Genomic DNA, 16,663 nt, shown 5'->3' on the forward strand with positions numbered 1-16,663 from the left:
GACTAAGCCGTAAAAGGGGTTAAGTGATTCCTTTTGACAAATAAGAGCAAAAGACATATTTATATTTTAGAAGTTAATATTTTGCAATATCATTTCTTTGTGGACTAAATCGCAATTTAGAATTCTTTATGACATAGATTTCCACAAGCATAATTCAAAAGCTGTTTACCCTTATCTTTGTCTAATAAACCCAACCTTCGAAATAATAGACCCTTCTGAATTCTAAGAGTAGCCTCCCTTGTTTTTCCCGCTAAATTTGAGAAATATGGCGCCGATAAACGATCCGGCTAACGATAGCGATGACAATTCAACATCAGACACCTTTGGTAATGTCGATTGCGTTTTTTTCTCGTTATTGTTAATTTTTTTAGTGTCGTTAATTGTTTAAATTTTTATATGCCCATGCGGCGCAGGTAAAACTAATACGTCACGTTCTATGGGCGGCGGCGAGCGGCGACCAGTATGTTTTCCGATCAATTATACTTTAGAAGCATTTGCCCAATCATCATAATGTGTATGACACAAGTTCGATAACCAACCATATTGTTCGAGTTACTCGAGAGTTATCGCCCTTTAATTATATAATATATTTAAAATCGGTCCTGTATGTTTAATATTTAAAAAACCTTTGGCTTTGTTCATTCATCACAGAATTTGAACAGAATGTTGTAGTGTGTGGGTACAGCGGTCCATATAGCTCAGTTGATTAGAGTGCCATGCTAGTGTTCATGGGTTTGATAACCACACCAGGCGTCCTTTTGCTCGATTGGTGTCAGAAGTGAAAGGAAAGAGTGCCTGTATTGGCCTTAAAAGGTTAATGGGAGGATGAGAGTTGTGTATGTGGGCAAGAGTCACCCACCTGGTTAACTCAGTTGGTTAGAGATCATACTAGTGTTCTGGCGGTCATTGGTTCAAGCCCCACACACTTCATTCCCAGGATTACTCTAATGTGTATGAGCATCATATCTTCGACAAGTTTGATAACTCTTGAGTCACTCAAGAGTAATTGCCCTATAATTATAGAAATTACATAAAATTGGTCATGTCCAATCAGTAACATTAGCAGTTCCGATGATCAATTATAATTGAGAATTGATTCATCGGAGTTCATATTTTAAGGTGATTATCGATTGTTATTGGTCATAATCGATCATTGTTTCAACCGGTGAGTCTTCTTCTCATTATTTGCGTTCAGTTAATAACCAACAAGTTTCTCCTTTGAGTTCGGAAGTGTTCAGTTGTTATCGTTAGCAATATATACATGTATGGCCGAAAGCAACACCAACACTATATAACTTCAAACATTATACACATAACATGTATACACATAGTTAAGGATTATGAGTTAATGTAGAAGAATAAAACTTCTATTTAGGTAATGTCAAAATGTTACTTGAGTTGAGACCGATTATCGATTGAACCAATTCCCAACACTAATTAGCAGTCTTTCTCCAATCATCGGAAACAGAACCGACGAAAAATTAAATGATGCTTAAACAATAATGGAGTAGATAGGAATTAAATATAATGTGGAATTTAAAAAAAACTCGCTATCTGTAACATGTTTTCATAACCCAATTAGCACCTTCTAAACCATCTTTCCATTCATTTGTAGTGTCACTGGCGGCTGGCCGATCGCGGCGCGAGAAGAAAGACAAGGGAGGCAAGCTAGCCGCCCTGGCACGACTGCGTGAGGTGAAGCAGAAAGGAGGCAAGAACAAATATGAAGTGAGTTACCATCATTAAAGATTTTGTCTCATTTCATGTTAATTTTAATGAGTATATTTTCATTTAACTGTTCCTTGTTAGATTTGTTATGATATATTCATGCATAATATATACACAGTATTGGTGGTAATTTTGGAAAAGGGATGTCACTGACTTGAATGATGAAAAATTGACTAAATATTCATTGAAAAAAAAATTCTTATAAATCTTAACCTGCAAAAAAAGTTGGAACTGTTCCTCTTAGAATTTGATTTACATGTAATTGGACATATCTTATTGTAACAGAAAGAGGAAGAAGCAGGCATTTACGAGGAGGTGGATGAGGACGAGTACTCGGATATTGTCAGAAAACGCCAGGAAGAGGACTGGATTGTCGATGATGGTAGGCACACCTTTTTCCTCTCCAGTTTGGCAAGGTAGTGGTACCTTATAATGTTATGAATGAGTTCTGGAAGGTACATCAGGAATATGGATGACATATCTTGTGATGCAGATAGAGAGGTGATTTCTCAGACGACCAATAAAAGAGCAATGAAGTTGTAAGTCATTGATGTTGTTTTTTTCCCACCACTATGGGAACAGGTCAGGGCTTTTGTGATTGGGAAAAATGTTTTCAATTTGTCAAAATTTGGAATTTCAGTTTTTGGGAAAATATGTCACATGTTTTTGACGGCTCTTGTTAATATTGCTTTCAAAAAATGAAATACTGTTACAGTTGCTTTATTCAATGTTTTAGGAAATCCTTAACGGTCCATTGGATGGCATGCAACGCAATGAGCCAAGCCCGGTAGTAGTTAACACTGTTGTTCTTAGCTGAATAATTTTGTGCAATCAGGAAATGCTGTAAATTATTGCTTACGAGATTCCATTCATGCCCTGGTTTGCACTTCAGATGGTAGTGGATACGTTGAAGATGGGCGAGAGATTTTTGATGAGGATCTAGATGATGACCAGTTTGCCAAGCCCGACAGTAAGTGATAAAGCAACGACAAAAAATGACTATGGCTTCAGTCATGTCGTATGATAGATTTTACTTTAAATCTGCACTCTCACAGATATATATATTTACTGTTTGTACAACTTTTTTAGTTATCTAATTATTTGTCAGCAGTCTTATATAACTGGTTTCCATGCATTTTCGCAAAAATCAGTTCATTCCATGACAAAAAATAGAAAGATGTCAAAACGTTCAATCTGTGGGAGTGCAGCTTTAATGTACATGATGTTTTATTGCCAAAGTGAAGTATTAACCCATTATTGCTCTCTCGATAGATTTGTAGCCAAGGTGATCTTTCTCATTGACACAGTCATTTTCTGCTATTCATGAATATTAGTAAGGAAAAATATATTATAAGCAAACTGAATTTTGTAAATCAAAATCGAGGAATCTATTTATTAGTGCATATCTTCAATTTCTTATTAAGTCAATGATTGATCGAAATAACCACTTGATTATTTGTGATCATTGATTGTTGTTTAGTTCAATTTTCAATCCCTAATAAGCACTGGATTCTTCAATTTTGATTTACAAAATTCAGTTTGCATTATATATTTTCGATATTTTAGAAAAGAAAGATGATAAGAAGAAAAGGAATCCAAACATTGTGCGACCTGGGACAAAGCCGAAAGCCAATATCAAGTCCATGTTTGCAGCACAGGCTGCTACGGGGAAGCGGAAACCGGAGGTAGATAGGTTTTATAATTCTGTTTAAATTATGTTTCATCAATTATGAAACAAGTCTTTGAAAAATTAAAGGCATCACTCTCTCCTGCAAACTGGGAACCAAACCCAAGATGCCATGGTGAGAAGTGATTAACCGTTTCCCTGAAAAACCTTATAAATTCATGTCGTGAATAAAATTTGTTGAGATATTAGTTGCTGGAAGCTAGCTAGAACCAGAACAAGGCAAAATGAATAAATTCTATAGTTGGAGATTCCTGTAAGTTTTTTAATCTTTTAATCTTAAACAGGGGATTGTCCAATTTTTAAGTGCCTTCCTGAGGCGGTTTGTTTGGTTAAATGGAATTATCTGTAGCAAATGTGTTGTTTTATTAAATCATTATCTGTTATCGTCCTTCTATGTTTAACAGAGAGACGCTAGTGTGAGGGGAGATGAGCTACTAGGTGACATCATGAGTGAGCTACACAGTGGCCCCTCCCAGGGGGATCTTGCTCCTCCACCCCCAGTGAAACTTACTAAGAAACGCCCCACCCCGGCCCCAGCAAGGTGAGTAGAAATTATGTCAGAAGTCTGTGTATTTAGCTTAAGTCGTTAAGTGGATAAGTGAGCGACAATGCAGACCCACCCATGGTTACCATGTTCCCAGCCCCTGGTTTAACGGTGTAGCATTGTCTCAGTCTGTTACTGGGTGATATCGCCACAAAGATGAAAAAAAAAAGAGAACAAAAATACTTTTGTAGTTTTTATCATCAAACTAAGATTGCAACATTTGTTTCATTTCAATCAACACTCATTGTTCACCTATGTATTTCATTGTTGTTATTGCATTCAGGGCCCCCCACATGCCATTTAGCACTGGCAGGCCCTCCCTGCCTCCAACCATGAGGACTGCACCCACAAAGGTAAGTGGTCAGCTTCACAATCTCTTGTAAACATGATGACTATGTTTACAGCTATTTATTAGGCAGTCATAGTAGAGTTATGTTACTCCTAAAACATATTAATATTAATAATAATATTTTCAACCACTTTCCAAGGCACAGTGCTATAGACTGAGCTGATGGCAGTGGTTGAAGGAAGCTAAATGTTTGCTATCAGATCAGTCATCCAAATTAAGACTTCTTAACAATCCTAAATGCTATCTGATCATATTATCATGAGACAACGAGCATGATGATATGAACAAATTTGATATGGGCTTTAAGACTTGTGCTTATTTTGATCACTGCCAGAGTACCAATATTTCTCCCATTGCTGCTGTTCTTCCCCTCAGGGTTTACCGAAGCCTGTGATCAAAACTGAGCCTATCGAGGAGGAATGCAGCCCAATGATTGAGGAGTTTGACAGTCAAGATGAAAAGGAAAACATGCTGGCAAATGTGAAACGTGGGTAGTTTCTTTAAAAGTGAAAACGTAACTTTCAAATATCATTTTAATGTAGAAGTTCTGTTGCAGATGTTGGTAAGTTATGTGCCCTGGTGTTTTGACTATAAAGTGACTGTAATAGTTGATTGTGTTTTAAGAAGTTATACTCCTGGTCGTTACGTTACTCCTGATGTTGTCTGCGATGGGGAAACTAAATTTAATCTCATATTTTATAGGCACAAGTTTACTATGTTGAATTACCCCACTCGGAATTTCATTTACTGTTTTCCCCTAATTCAACGTATATTCCTATTTACAACTTGCAAGCTACTTAACGATATAGCATAACAAACTGATATTACTTTTATCAGGTCCTGACCTTTAAACATGAAGAATTTCTTGTAATGTTATCTGTTTCATAGAATTTACATCGTTTCAGTCCTTCATTGTTTTTTATGAAACATCCTTTTGACCAAGGTTGCAATAAAGTTTAAACTCCAGAGGTTTTTATGTTTTACCTTGCATTAAGATATTGTTTTGCTTAAGCCCTGAAAACTCCAGCATATCTATTCTGATCATCATATTTTCAGTGGTTCTCGTTTTAGATCAATCAGCTATATAGTCAATGCACTTTTTTGGTGTCGATCCATGAGTGGATCGCAAGTCGATGGGATAGTCAGCAGCAGGCATATTTAACAAGTGTAGATTTTTGCTCAGGAGATCCAAGTTTTCTTTTGTAATGGAAGCCTGCGTATCACATATTGGCATTTTTCAAAGTAGTGATAATATAAAAAGTAAATAATTATTGACGATCATTCATTAAATATTAAAGAGAAAACTCTGTTTTACAGCATTTTTTAATTTGCAAGATTTTGCTGAAGTTTTATAAATTTAAGGTGGTTGATGTCTGACTGTTTTAGTATTTTATTAACAAGCGAAATCTATCTGCCCAAGTCGTAAACAATTTGAACAATTTTAATATTTCACATACAACGATTTGATCATCATTTATTTTCATGTCGGTGTAAATACTATTCCAGTGAATAAATATTGTAACAGTTAAAATCGTTTGTCACATATGAATCATTGTTGTCAGCCTATAGTCTCTCCCGGTACTGTTAAATACTTAGGGCCAAATCAAGCCCACAACAATACTGAGGAATTTGTTTTTTGTAGAAAATTTGATTTGAATTTAGCATGCATGTTCAACTTCATAGAAAAAACTTGTTACGACTGAATTCCAGATTGCTATAACATTGTAATCCATATTAAAATCTTGTCATAGTTCAATTTTATTTCAGAGGAGACAGACATGGAGCTTGGTGACATTGACTTTGATGACGAGGTGGAGGATGTGAAGCCTGTCGTGAAGGCAGAGAGGCAAGAGATAAAAAAAGAGGTCAAGGTTGAACCCCTTACCGCCATCAAGGTCAAGAACGAGAAAGCAATGTGAGTATAGGGTGTTGTTGGTCTATGAGAAAAGGGGCGCAGTCTTCTGTTGGGGCAATCATTTTGAAATCATGTACACAATAAAAAATATGAGAAAAGGTATGTATGAATTGTTAACTTGCATAATATCAAACAGATATTCTCGGGATACCTCTGCTGAAGCATTTAAAAATTCAAATTGAGCCATACATTTTTAACTCCAATCCTATATGCAGGGATGCCAATTTTCCTCTTTTTTGGTCACACAACTTAAAAATTAAAATTGTTGCATTTTGTCTGATCTATACAAATATATACTTTTTGTATAAAGTGTGATTGGGATACTACTATTAAGTACTTGTTTCCACTTTTTTTTACATATTTGTGATGGCATCCCTGTATATGGCCCTCAAGGACAAGTCAAACCCTTTTCTAGGCAACCATCCCATTGGGCATATATATATTCTGACACATTCTCAATGATGATATCTTGAAAAATCATGCCAGATTCCCAACTCTGACCCTTTACCCCTGTAATTGCCATTCCCAAGTCTTAGTTTTTATCGAAACATTTTCCTAAAGGATAGGTTCAGAGATTTTCCCAAACTACCAAGAAAAAGGCCTGCAAGAAGTCTCTGTGAGGTGCTTTTTTGTTATGACCATTGTGTCAGTGTTAATAAGATATCATAAAGCTATTGTTGAATGAAGAGATGATTTACTGAACATTGAATGTGACATGTGTAAATTTTAGCTCCTGTTTGAGACATTGTTGAAATAAATTGTGGTCACTTTTGGAATGGGTGAAAATATCTGATTTCTGGAAAGCCTGTAAAAGGCAAGAGGATTAGGCATTGTTTTTTTCTGCTGTATACCAAATCTGCTGATCTGAGTTTATAGAATATTTGTATAAATTTTACATTCATAGGAACTTTGAAACAATCAGCACTGGATGGGCGAGTTCGGGCGGCCAATCAGAACCTTCAATAGATGTGCAGGTTGACACATCTCAAATCCCATTGGTCACCAACGAGTCAGGTGACCAGGTGCTTAGATTCTATTGGTTGGATGCATTTGAAGACCAATACAAACATCCAGGTAGGTATTTTACTTCTTTATACATTGCGGATCCTTGGTCTAGTGCTAACACACTTGACTGTTAGTTCAGGGGTGGCAGGTTTGATTCCCCAGCCGCACCACTGAACTTAATACTAATCGTGTACAGAACCAGGGTAGCTCTTACCAGGGTTACACTGTCCGTGCACTATGCTCCATAACATAATGCCGAATGGCCCTGCCCTAGTAGTGCGAGTAAAATTACACACAAAAATTCATTCTTTTAAGTACAGTTTGTAATACAAATGTTTACATGTGCAGGGGGCAAAAATAAAGAATGTCTCTTTGACAGTCTTAAATAACACAGAAGAGAGATCCCGAGAAACCTTTTGGTGCAATTTCTCATTTCTGTAGAATTTATATTATTGTTTGCATTGCTCATCATATTTAGACCCACTATATATTATTATTTCCATTATTGATCAATTTCAGTGCTCATGATTTATGTCTAATTATCTGAAATTAATACTTGTTAAACCAGATAACATTTTCATTTTAACAGTTTGGAAAAAATATGTTTGTTAAAGTTTTAAATTTATTTTATTTCCCGGGAGTGTTTTTTCGGAGGCATATTGTACCATGTATGGACATGTATATCCAATCTTCATGTTTTCACAGGTGTAGTGTACCTGTTTGGTAAAGTGTGGGTTGAGACCGCCCAAGTCCACGTAAGCTGTTGTGTGACTGTCCGTAATATCGAGAGGCAACTCTTTATGCTTCCAAGGCCAACAGTAAGTTACCTATGCATGTTACTGTAAACATGTTATGTTTAAACCTGTTATTAAAGAATGATTATTCCCCTCCTTTTCAAATAGTAATGGTAGGGCTATATATTAGAATCACTCAGTCATCATGTCCGCCGGTCCCTCCCGTTTTTGTACAGTCAATATCATCAATATTCATGGTCAGATTTTGTTTTATTTAGATTTGAATACAAAATTATTCATTGTTTCATCTGATCAATATTTTTTTGTTAGCTTTTAGTTAACCATTATATATTTGACAACGATTGTGAAGGAAGCTACTACAGCTTATACTAAGTCACTCGTTGGCACGATGTTGCGCGAGTGTGTGGTCTAATGTTGTGGGGGAAACCTGAGTACCCAGAGAAAACCCACTTGTCCGGCTTGGTGACCACTAACCAAACTCACATGCGCCCAGGCCGGAAATTGAAGAAGCGAGGGCGCTTACCACTGCGCTAACCGGACAAAACGAAATGAATATTGTTTCTATGAACTTATGAAGTCTTCACCTTGTTAGTGTGTCTTCAATATTGTAGATGTCAATTTGTAGATTGTATGTATATATTTTGTCTGGCTCATGTTTTTGTAAAATGTACCTTTTTGTGTATGACGTAGTAATGTGTGGCAAATCAATATGAGTGCTAAAACTAAGATACCAAAAGATGGAACATTTCAGCAAATGTTGGTATTTGATCAAATATTAATATCTTCTTTGAAGACCATGATATTCATTTATATAATAGCGTTAATAATGCTAATGGTGAATTAATAACTGCTTTGTTGTTGCCTGATTGGTTGATTGACATTATCACATGATGTTATCAATGTATTGTTCAAAGGTCAAAGTATCCATCACGATTGTATGGGTCCTGGTAGTCAAGTGGTGACGGCCTTGGTTTGTTATTTTTCCTTGACTTTACCGGCGTGGGTTTGCACCCCACTTAAGTCAAACTACTTTTTTATACTATATTTGTATTTTTTCTACCATTTGGATATAAATTTTTAGACTAAAATAATGATAAAATTAGTGTTTTCAGATGCATTACCTGTAAAACTAATTTGTTGGTCAAAAAACATAAATGAGTACCTTTTAAGTGATAATAAATTCTGCCAAAATGCCAGTATTTCCATGCTTTGAACTAAATTAATTCTTATTTTCTTTCCCAGAAAATGTGCCTGAAGACAAACACAGACACTGGATTTGAGGTTACTTTAATGGAGGTGTATTCGGAGTTCAGTGAGAAGGTTGTTGAGAAATACAAGATAGGCAAGTTCAAAACAAGGGTAAGTTTCTAGTCTGGATAGCTTCTGAATGTATATAATGGTTTATGCTTAGGCCTAAAAAAAAAATACATTTGGTTCGGGTTACCCGACCCTACCTACGGAATAGGCGCCGCCGACCCTACCGTTTTTATAGTCAGTTTGAAAAAAAAATGAAAAACTAAAAAAAAAAAAAAAAATATTTCTTTTTTTTTCTAATTGCTTTTTAATATTAAGTTTAAACCTTAAATGCTTGTACAGAAAATAGCTTTAACACCATTCTCCAATGATGAAAATTATATTCTTATATAAAACCTAATAAAAAAAATAAATAAAAAAAAATAAAAAGCCTACCTACCCTACCTATTTTTTTTAAGGATGTAACCCCAATTTTTTTTTTTAGGCCTTAGAAGAAAAATGTACTTGTTTGTTGTCAAGGTTATTTTTAGGCTAGTTTGCATTTATGAATGATTTGATTGGTTGAAAGTCATTATTGGATAAGTAATTATACTTCGAATAAACCAAAAAATATTAAGTTGTATAAAATGGTCTGGGTCAAATTTTGGAACTTAAATAGAATGTAAATGTAAAATTACAGGGTTCTCAATATTTTTCAATTGGACTGTCTTGAATTGTAAAGTTGCTGACCAGCTATTATTTTAAATTCACTTATTTTTGCCAGCAGCTGATTCTTATTGTATGAATAATACATTTGTTTTTTGTTTGGTACTAATTGCTTTGGTTAAATAATGTTAGTTGACCAATGATGATGATGTGTATTTCAGAAAATCAGCAAGAACTATGCATTTGAGATTGTTGATGTACCTGCTGAGAGCGATTACCTTGAAATACGATATGATGTAAGTGGAATAATCTATGTGTTACCCCCCCCCCCCCTTAAAGATTAGGCAGGTAAATGTAATGCTGTGTCTGTTTTAATGCCTTAGGTGTCCATTACAAAAATATGTGAATTGTGGCTGGCTTGTGACCACATATTATATTGTTTGAAAGCTTTTAATGTGCAAAAAGGAAGATGTAAACATTAGGATATCAAACCAGATTTTTTAAGCATAAAAATGCAGAATAGGTCGTATTATTTTGTGTAAAAGTTTTTATTCCAGTTCAACAATTCAATAGTTTTTATCCAATTGTCATGAAACTTGGTCAGAATACTTGTTTGTATGTTGTCTTGAAATATTATGAAAATTTATGATTATTGGTCAACGCTGGTCACTAGTTCAAATACAAGTTTTAATGCACAGTTTCATTCATTTTCTTTCTAAAGCACTTATTATTTCTCTCTAACCAAACAAAAACGCCATTGTCAAAATGAAAAATCTGGGAAATTGGGAGTTTTATTTTCTTTCTTTGGGGAAAAGTATATGCTTGGGAATGGGGTATTATTCATCCCCAAATTGACCAGAAAACAAGAAGCTGAATACTCTTTAAAATGATGCCAAAATTAGCTTCGGTCGTACTCCAGACATCAAAATTAAACAAAGTGGTTAATTGGGGTATCAGAACTTTTGCAGGTCAGATATCTTACATAAAGGAAAAGAAATATTTACTGTGGAAAAAACAACTGCAATGAGATTCCTGATGTCCTTACATCTGATACTTAGTTAACAATCATGTAATCTTTGTTGTTGATCAGTGCTGAAGACTGTAAGGATTGGAAGTCTTAAATAATAGAACACATTGTAGGCTGATGGACCCACGCTGCCCTCTGATTTGAAGGGAGAAACATTCAGTCGTGTGTTTGGAACAAACACTTCAAGGTGAGGGCTTGGATTTACATCGAAATTTGTTTTAAGATAATCTGTTTATGTATTTTCATGAACATGTTTATAAATGTCAGTGTCTATATAAGTTCCTTTTACGTGCCCCCTTTTCGAAAACTTTCCACTGACATGAATGCCTACTTGACTGTATGACATGAATCCCTTCTTGACTCTATGGCATGAATCCCTACTTGACGGTATGACATGAATGCCTACTGGACTGTATGACATGAATCCCTACTTGACTGTATGACATGAATCCCTACTTGACTGTATGACATGAATCCCTACTGGACTGCATGACATAAATGCCTACTGGACTGTATGACATGAATCCCTACTTGACGGTATGACATGAATCCCTACTTGACTGTATGACATGAATCCCTACTGGAGTATATGACATGAATCCCTACTGGACTGTATGACATTAATGCCTACTGGACTGTATGACATGAATCCCTACTGGACTGTATGACATGAATCCCTACTGGAGTATATGACATTAATGCCTACTTGACTGTATGACATGAATCCCTACTGGACTGCATGACATGAATGCCTACTGGACTGTATGACATGAATCCCTACTTGACGGTATGACATGAATCCCTACTTGACTGTATGACATGAATCCCTACTTGACGGTATGACATGAATGCCTACTGGACTGTATGACATGAATGCCTACTGGACTGTATGAGATGAATGCCTACTGGACTGTATGACATGAATGCCTACTTGACAGTATGACATGAATCCCTACTTGACTGTATGACATGAATCCCTACTTGACGGTATGACATGAATCCCTACTTGACGGTATGACATGAATGCCTACTGGACTGTATGAGATGAATCCCTACTTGACGGTATGACATGAATGCCTACTTGATGGTATGACATGAATGCCTACTGGACTGTATGAGATGAATGCCTACTGGACTGTATGACATGAATGCCTACTTGACAGTATGACATGAATCCCTACTTGACTGTATGACATGAATCCCTACTTGACGGTATGACATGAATGCCTACTTGACTGCATGACATGAATGCCTACTGGACTGTATGACATGAATGCCTACTTGACAGTATGACATGAATGCCTACTTGACGGTATGACATGAATGCCTACTGGACTGTATGACATGAATGCCTACTTGACAGTATGACATGAATGCCTACTGGACTGTATGACATGAATGCCTACTTGACAGTATGACATGAATGCCTACTTGACGGTATGACATGAATGCCTACTGGACTGTATGACATGAATGCCTACTTGACAGTATGACATGAATGCCTACTGGACTGTATGACATGAATCCCTTCTTGACTCTATGACATGAATCCCTACTTGACGGTATGACATGAATCCCTACTTGACGGTATGACATGAATCCCTACTTGACGGTATGACATTAATGCCTACTTGACGGTATGACATGAATGCCTACTGGACTGTATGACATGAATCCCTACTTGACTGTATGACATGAATCCCTACTTGACGGTATGACATGAATGCCTACTTGACGGTATGACATGAATGCCTACTGGACTGTATGACATGAATCCCTACTTGACGGTATGACATGAATCCCTACTGGAGTGTATGACATGAATCCCTACTGGACTGTATGACATGAATCCCTACTTGACGGTATGACATGAATCCCTACTTGACGGTATGACATGAATCCCTACTGGACTGTATGACATGAATCCCTACTTGACGGTATGACATGAATGCCTACTTGACGGTATGACATGAATGCCTACTGGACTGTATGACATGAATCCCTACTTGACGGTATGACATGAATGCCTACTTGACGGTATGATATTAATGCCTACTGGACTGTATGACATGAATCCCTACTGGACTGTATGACATGAATGCCTACTTGACGGTATGACATGAATCCCTACTTGACGGTATGACATGAATGCCTACTTGACGGTATGACATGAATGCCTACTGGACTGTATGACATGAATCCCTACTTGACGGTATGACATGAATCCCTACTTGACGGTATGACATGAATCCCTACTGGACTGTATGACATGAATCCTACTGGACTGTATGACATGAATGCCTACTTGACGGTATGACATGAATCCCTACTTGACGGTATGACATGAATCCCTACTTGACGGTATGACATGAATGCCTACTGGACTGTATGACATGAATCCCTACTTGACGGTATGACATGAATCCCTACTTGACGGTATGACATGAATCCCTACTGGACTGTATGACATGAATCCCTACTTGACGGTATGACATGAATCCCTACTGGAGTGTATGAGATGAATCCCTACTTGACGGTATGACATGAATGCCTACTTGACGGTATGACATGAATGCCTACTGGACTGTATGACATGAATCCCTACTGGACTGTATGACATGAATCCCTACTGGACTGTATGACATGAATCCCTACTGGACTGTATGACATGAATGCCTACTGGACTGTATGACATGAATCCCTACTGGACTGTATGACATGAATCCCTACTTGACTGCATGACATGAATCCCTACTTAACCGTTTGATGTTAAAAAAACTGCAACAAATCAGTAAAATCTTTATTTTGAATAAGACTTGCTAGACTGGGCTTGTGGTCTTGGGCTCATGATAAATGTTGATCACTTATGGTCATTCATGTTTCAGCCTGGAGAGACTGTTGATAGACAGGAGGATGAAGGGACCAGGCTGGATAGATATCAAGTGCCCTCGTGAGTTACATTAATAATGACAATAACATTGACAATGAATTATGCCTGCATTTCAGGTAGCTATACAACTTAAAGAGGATATACACCTGTATTTGATATCGGTCGTGATGGCAGTGGTTAAAAGTGTGCAAATTTAAATTTTCAGAATCCTAGCCAATGCCCTATGTCAAAATCTGAGGGCCAAACAATTTCAACATGAAAATTCACAGAAATTAACATCTTAAGACCACTTTTATTACCACTAATGATAACAACTTCAAACGACTTTATTTCCTGAAGTACTGGTAGATTCTATTCACTTATCATGTGACACTAGTAATCACACAAAACACTGTTCTGTCAATGTCATGAGTGGGTGCACCAGCAGGTTTGAAACATGATTACTTCGGTATCCTTGTAAATGCTCTGTTGCAGGCACTTCCCTTTAAAGGATAGTAAGGATAAATATTATCGTTGAAAACTAGTGTTAAGTGATAAGAAATAAATATTTCGTTAAAGAATGAACACCTATAGATGATCAAATAAAAGCAATTCCTTGAAGAGCTGCATTTTTACCAACTGTAATATGTGCAGAACCGCGTTTTTACTTAACCAAATGCGTTTCATATCAGAAACATCGATGCACCTTATGGTTAAATAAGCATACTTACATAGAATATATCGGTAAAATGATTGAAATGATGTCTATATATTTACAAAGGTCATATTGCGCTAGCCAGTCCGGCTATAAGATCTTATGTTTTCATAGCAAGGTCCCCGTTTTCATCGCCATTGGCGATCAGGCAATCAGTAAATTCGCACACTGTGTTAAACTAAAAGTATCAGACTTTGAAACAAATGGTACAGCTTTTGATCCCTTACTCTGAGCTTCATCTATGATTAGTATGGGTATAAAAAAAGGAATGATTTAAATATTATGTATTTCATGTTAAACTTTCTGTGATATAACTTATTAGGACTCTAAATATCATGCAAATACAATATGTGATATATCTTTTATTGATGTAAAATGTACTGTTATTGACATAATGCACGAATAAAACTACTACTACTATATGGTTGTAAATCATATTTACATAGAGGACTTAATAAATGTACACATGTTAATTTCTAAAAACCAGCTTTCAAATGTATCATTGCAATGTAGAATAAATCTTACATTTATCATTACATGAATAATATACTTTTTAAGTACTTAAAATGTATTCTTCTTATTAAAACTGATCTTACTTAATAGGCTAGATCATTTATAAAAATATGCCATACATATATGAATATTTGCTGCTCTTCTTTAAGTGACTTAAACAATAATACATACATATACATTTATTTAGTAAGTTAATTTTGTTGCTTCACTGACATGTACATCGGTAACTCTGGCAAAATTGTATGTTTCAGAAATAACAAATCCTCCAATAAGCTGGTGCAAACTTGAGGTTTGTATTTATAACTCTGAAAAACTTGTAACTGTATTTAAGAGAAACATAAATGATGTCATAATGTCATATTATTCAAGAATAACTTGCAGAAATTGTGTTCTAAAAGTAAACAGTATCGTATTTGCTGAAGATGCTCCAATATTCTGTGTAATAGCAAACCGAGAATTTTTCTAATTATTACCGTTTTAAAAATATGCCCTCCTTTCCCTCACAGGTGTCAGTTAATGGGCCGGACTGTGTTACTGTGTGTTCAGAGCAGAATCTTGCCCCACCCCCTCTGGTTGCTATGACGCTCAACTTTCGAACACTCCCAAACTCCAAGACACACCAGAATGAGGTCTGTATGAAAATATATCCTAAAAGTATGTAAATCTTAAGTGGTTTTCATATGTCAGTATTTGTAACTCATTAGAGGGGGGGGAGGGAGAAAAACATTAAGGCAGTGTCATATTCTTGCAGTTGTTGTCCTGTAAACTCTTAAAATCTTTCTACGACGAAAAGAACACACCCTTAAACGTGACTATTGAAATATATTACATATAGGTAACTAGTATATTGCAAGGCTCATAATTCTGGCTCTAAAACTTTTCTGTTTATATCTCTTGATGGACTGAGGAAAGGGCGACGAGTTGTGTCAACATCTGCCTATGGTGCTGTTTTTTTAAAGATTTTCAGCTGCTATTCCAACAACAAGCATCTTAAATATGAGAATAATTATGGACAACAGTGTGTGCAGTTTCATTATTATACATGACATAATTGTGAGAATAACTGTTTTGTAAATGTTTACAGATTATTGGAGCTGCTTGCTTGATCAACTCTGACTTCCATATGGACAAACCAACTCCAGAACAGACCTTTGATCAGCATTTCTGTGGTGTGTATATATACCTCCTCCAACGACTATTTCGCTTTGAAGAGTGTTTCTTTTCAAGCATAAATATGGCAGTTACAAAGTTTCTACAGGCAAAGTTGAATTGAAATGATATTATGCTCACCTGAGCACAAAGTGCTCTGACAGCGTTAGCTATTTTTTTAGGGTGATTGTTGTGTCGTCCATTCGTTGTCAACATTTTCCTTCAAACAACTTCTCCTAAAGGACTGGGACAATCTCAACCAACTTTACAGGAATGTTCCTTGGGTGGTCCTCTTCCAGATTTCTTCAATATAAGTGTTTCCATGTAGAAAACTTTGGAATGTTTCTTAGGTGACCCTGTATCAAATTCCTTCACCCTATGGTGATTCGGATGAAAACATGAATGCAAGGGAGCAAGTAACTTTTCACTATATGAATATATGGAGAACTTTGAAAATCATCTCCTAATCCTCTTGGCTGATTTACAAAGTAAAAATATTTTTACAGAA

General features: G+C 36.2%; 1 protein-coding gene across 1 annotated transcript in view; it reads left to right on the forward strand.

Annotated features, from left to right (window-relative positions):
* Positions 1-256: 256 nt before the first annotated feature.
* LOC128220473 (DNA polymerase alpha catalytic subunit-like) overlaps positions 257-16,663 on the forward strand; it is a 38,184-nt gene continuing 21,777 nt past the window's right edge. Inside the window, exons 1-18 of the mRNA XM_052928879.1 lie at positions 257-326; positions 1,616-1,728; positions 2,014-2,110; positions 2,621-2,698; positions 3,295-3,413; positions 3,820-3,956; positions 4,243-4,312; positions 4,684-4,795; positions 6,076-6,223; positions 7,128-7,297; positions 7,934-8,046; positions 9,226-9,342; positions 10,104-10,178; positions 11,023-11,096; positions 13,795-13,859; positions 15,258-15,295; positions 15,513-15,635; positions 16,091-16,175. Of these exons, the coding sequence (XP_052784839.1) occupies positions 266-326; positions 1,616-1,728; positions 2,014-2,110; positions 2,621-2,698; positions 3,295-3,413; positions 3,820-3,956; positions 4,243-4,312; positions 4,684-4,795; positions 6,076-6,223; positions 7,128-7,297; positions 7,934-8,046; positions 9,226-9,342; positions 10,104-10,178; positions 11,023-11,096; positions 13,795-13,859; positions 15,258-15,295; positions 15,513-15,635; positions 16,091-16,175 (1,795 nt within the window). The 5' untranslated portion in view covers positions 257-265. The remainder of the gene's footprint in view (positions 327-1,615; positions 1,729-2,013; positions 2,111-2,620; positions 2,699-3,294; positions 3,414-3,819; positions 3,957-4,242; positions 4,313-4,683; positions 4,796-6,075; positions 6,224-7,127; positions 7,298-7,933; positions 8,047-9,225; positions 9,343-10,103; positions 10,179-11,022; positions 11,097-13,794; positions 13,860-15,257; positions 15,296-15,512; positions 15,636-16,090; positions 16,176-16,663) is intronic.

The sequence above is a fragment of the Mya arenaria genome, chromosome 15 (genome assembly GCF_026914265.1).
Source record: "Mya arenaria isolate MELC-2E11 chromosome 15, ASM2691426v1".
In the NCBI taxonomy this organism is placed as follows: domain Eukaryota; kingdom Metazoa; phylum Mollusca; class Bivalvia; order Myida; family Myidae; genus Mya; species Mya arenaria.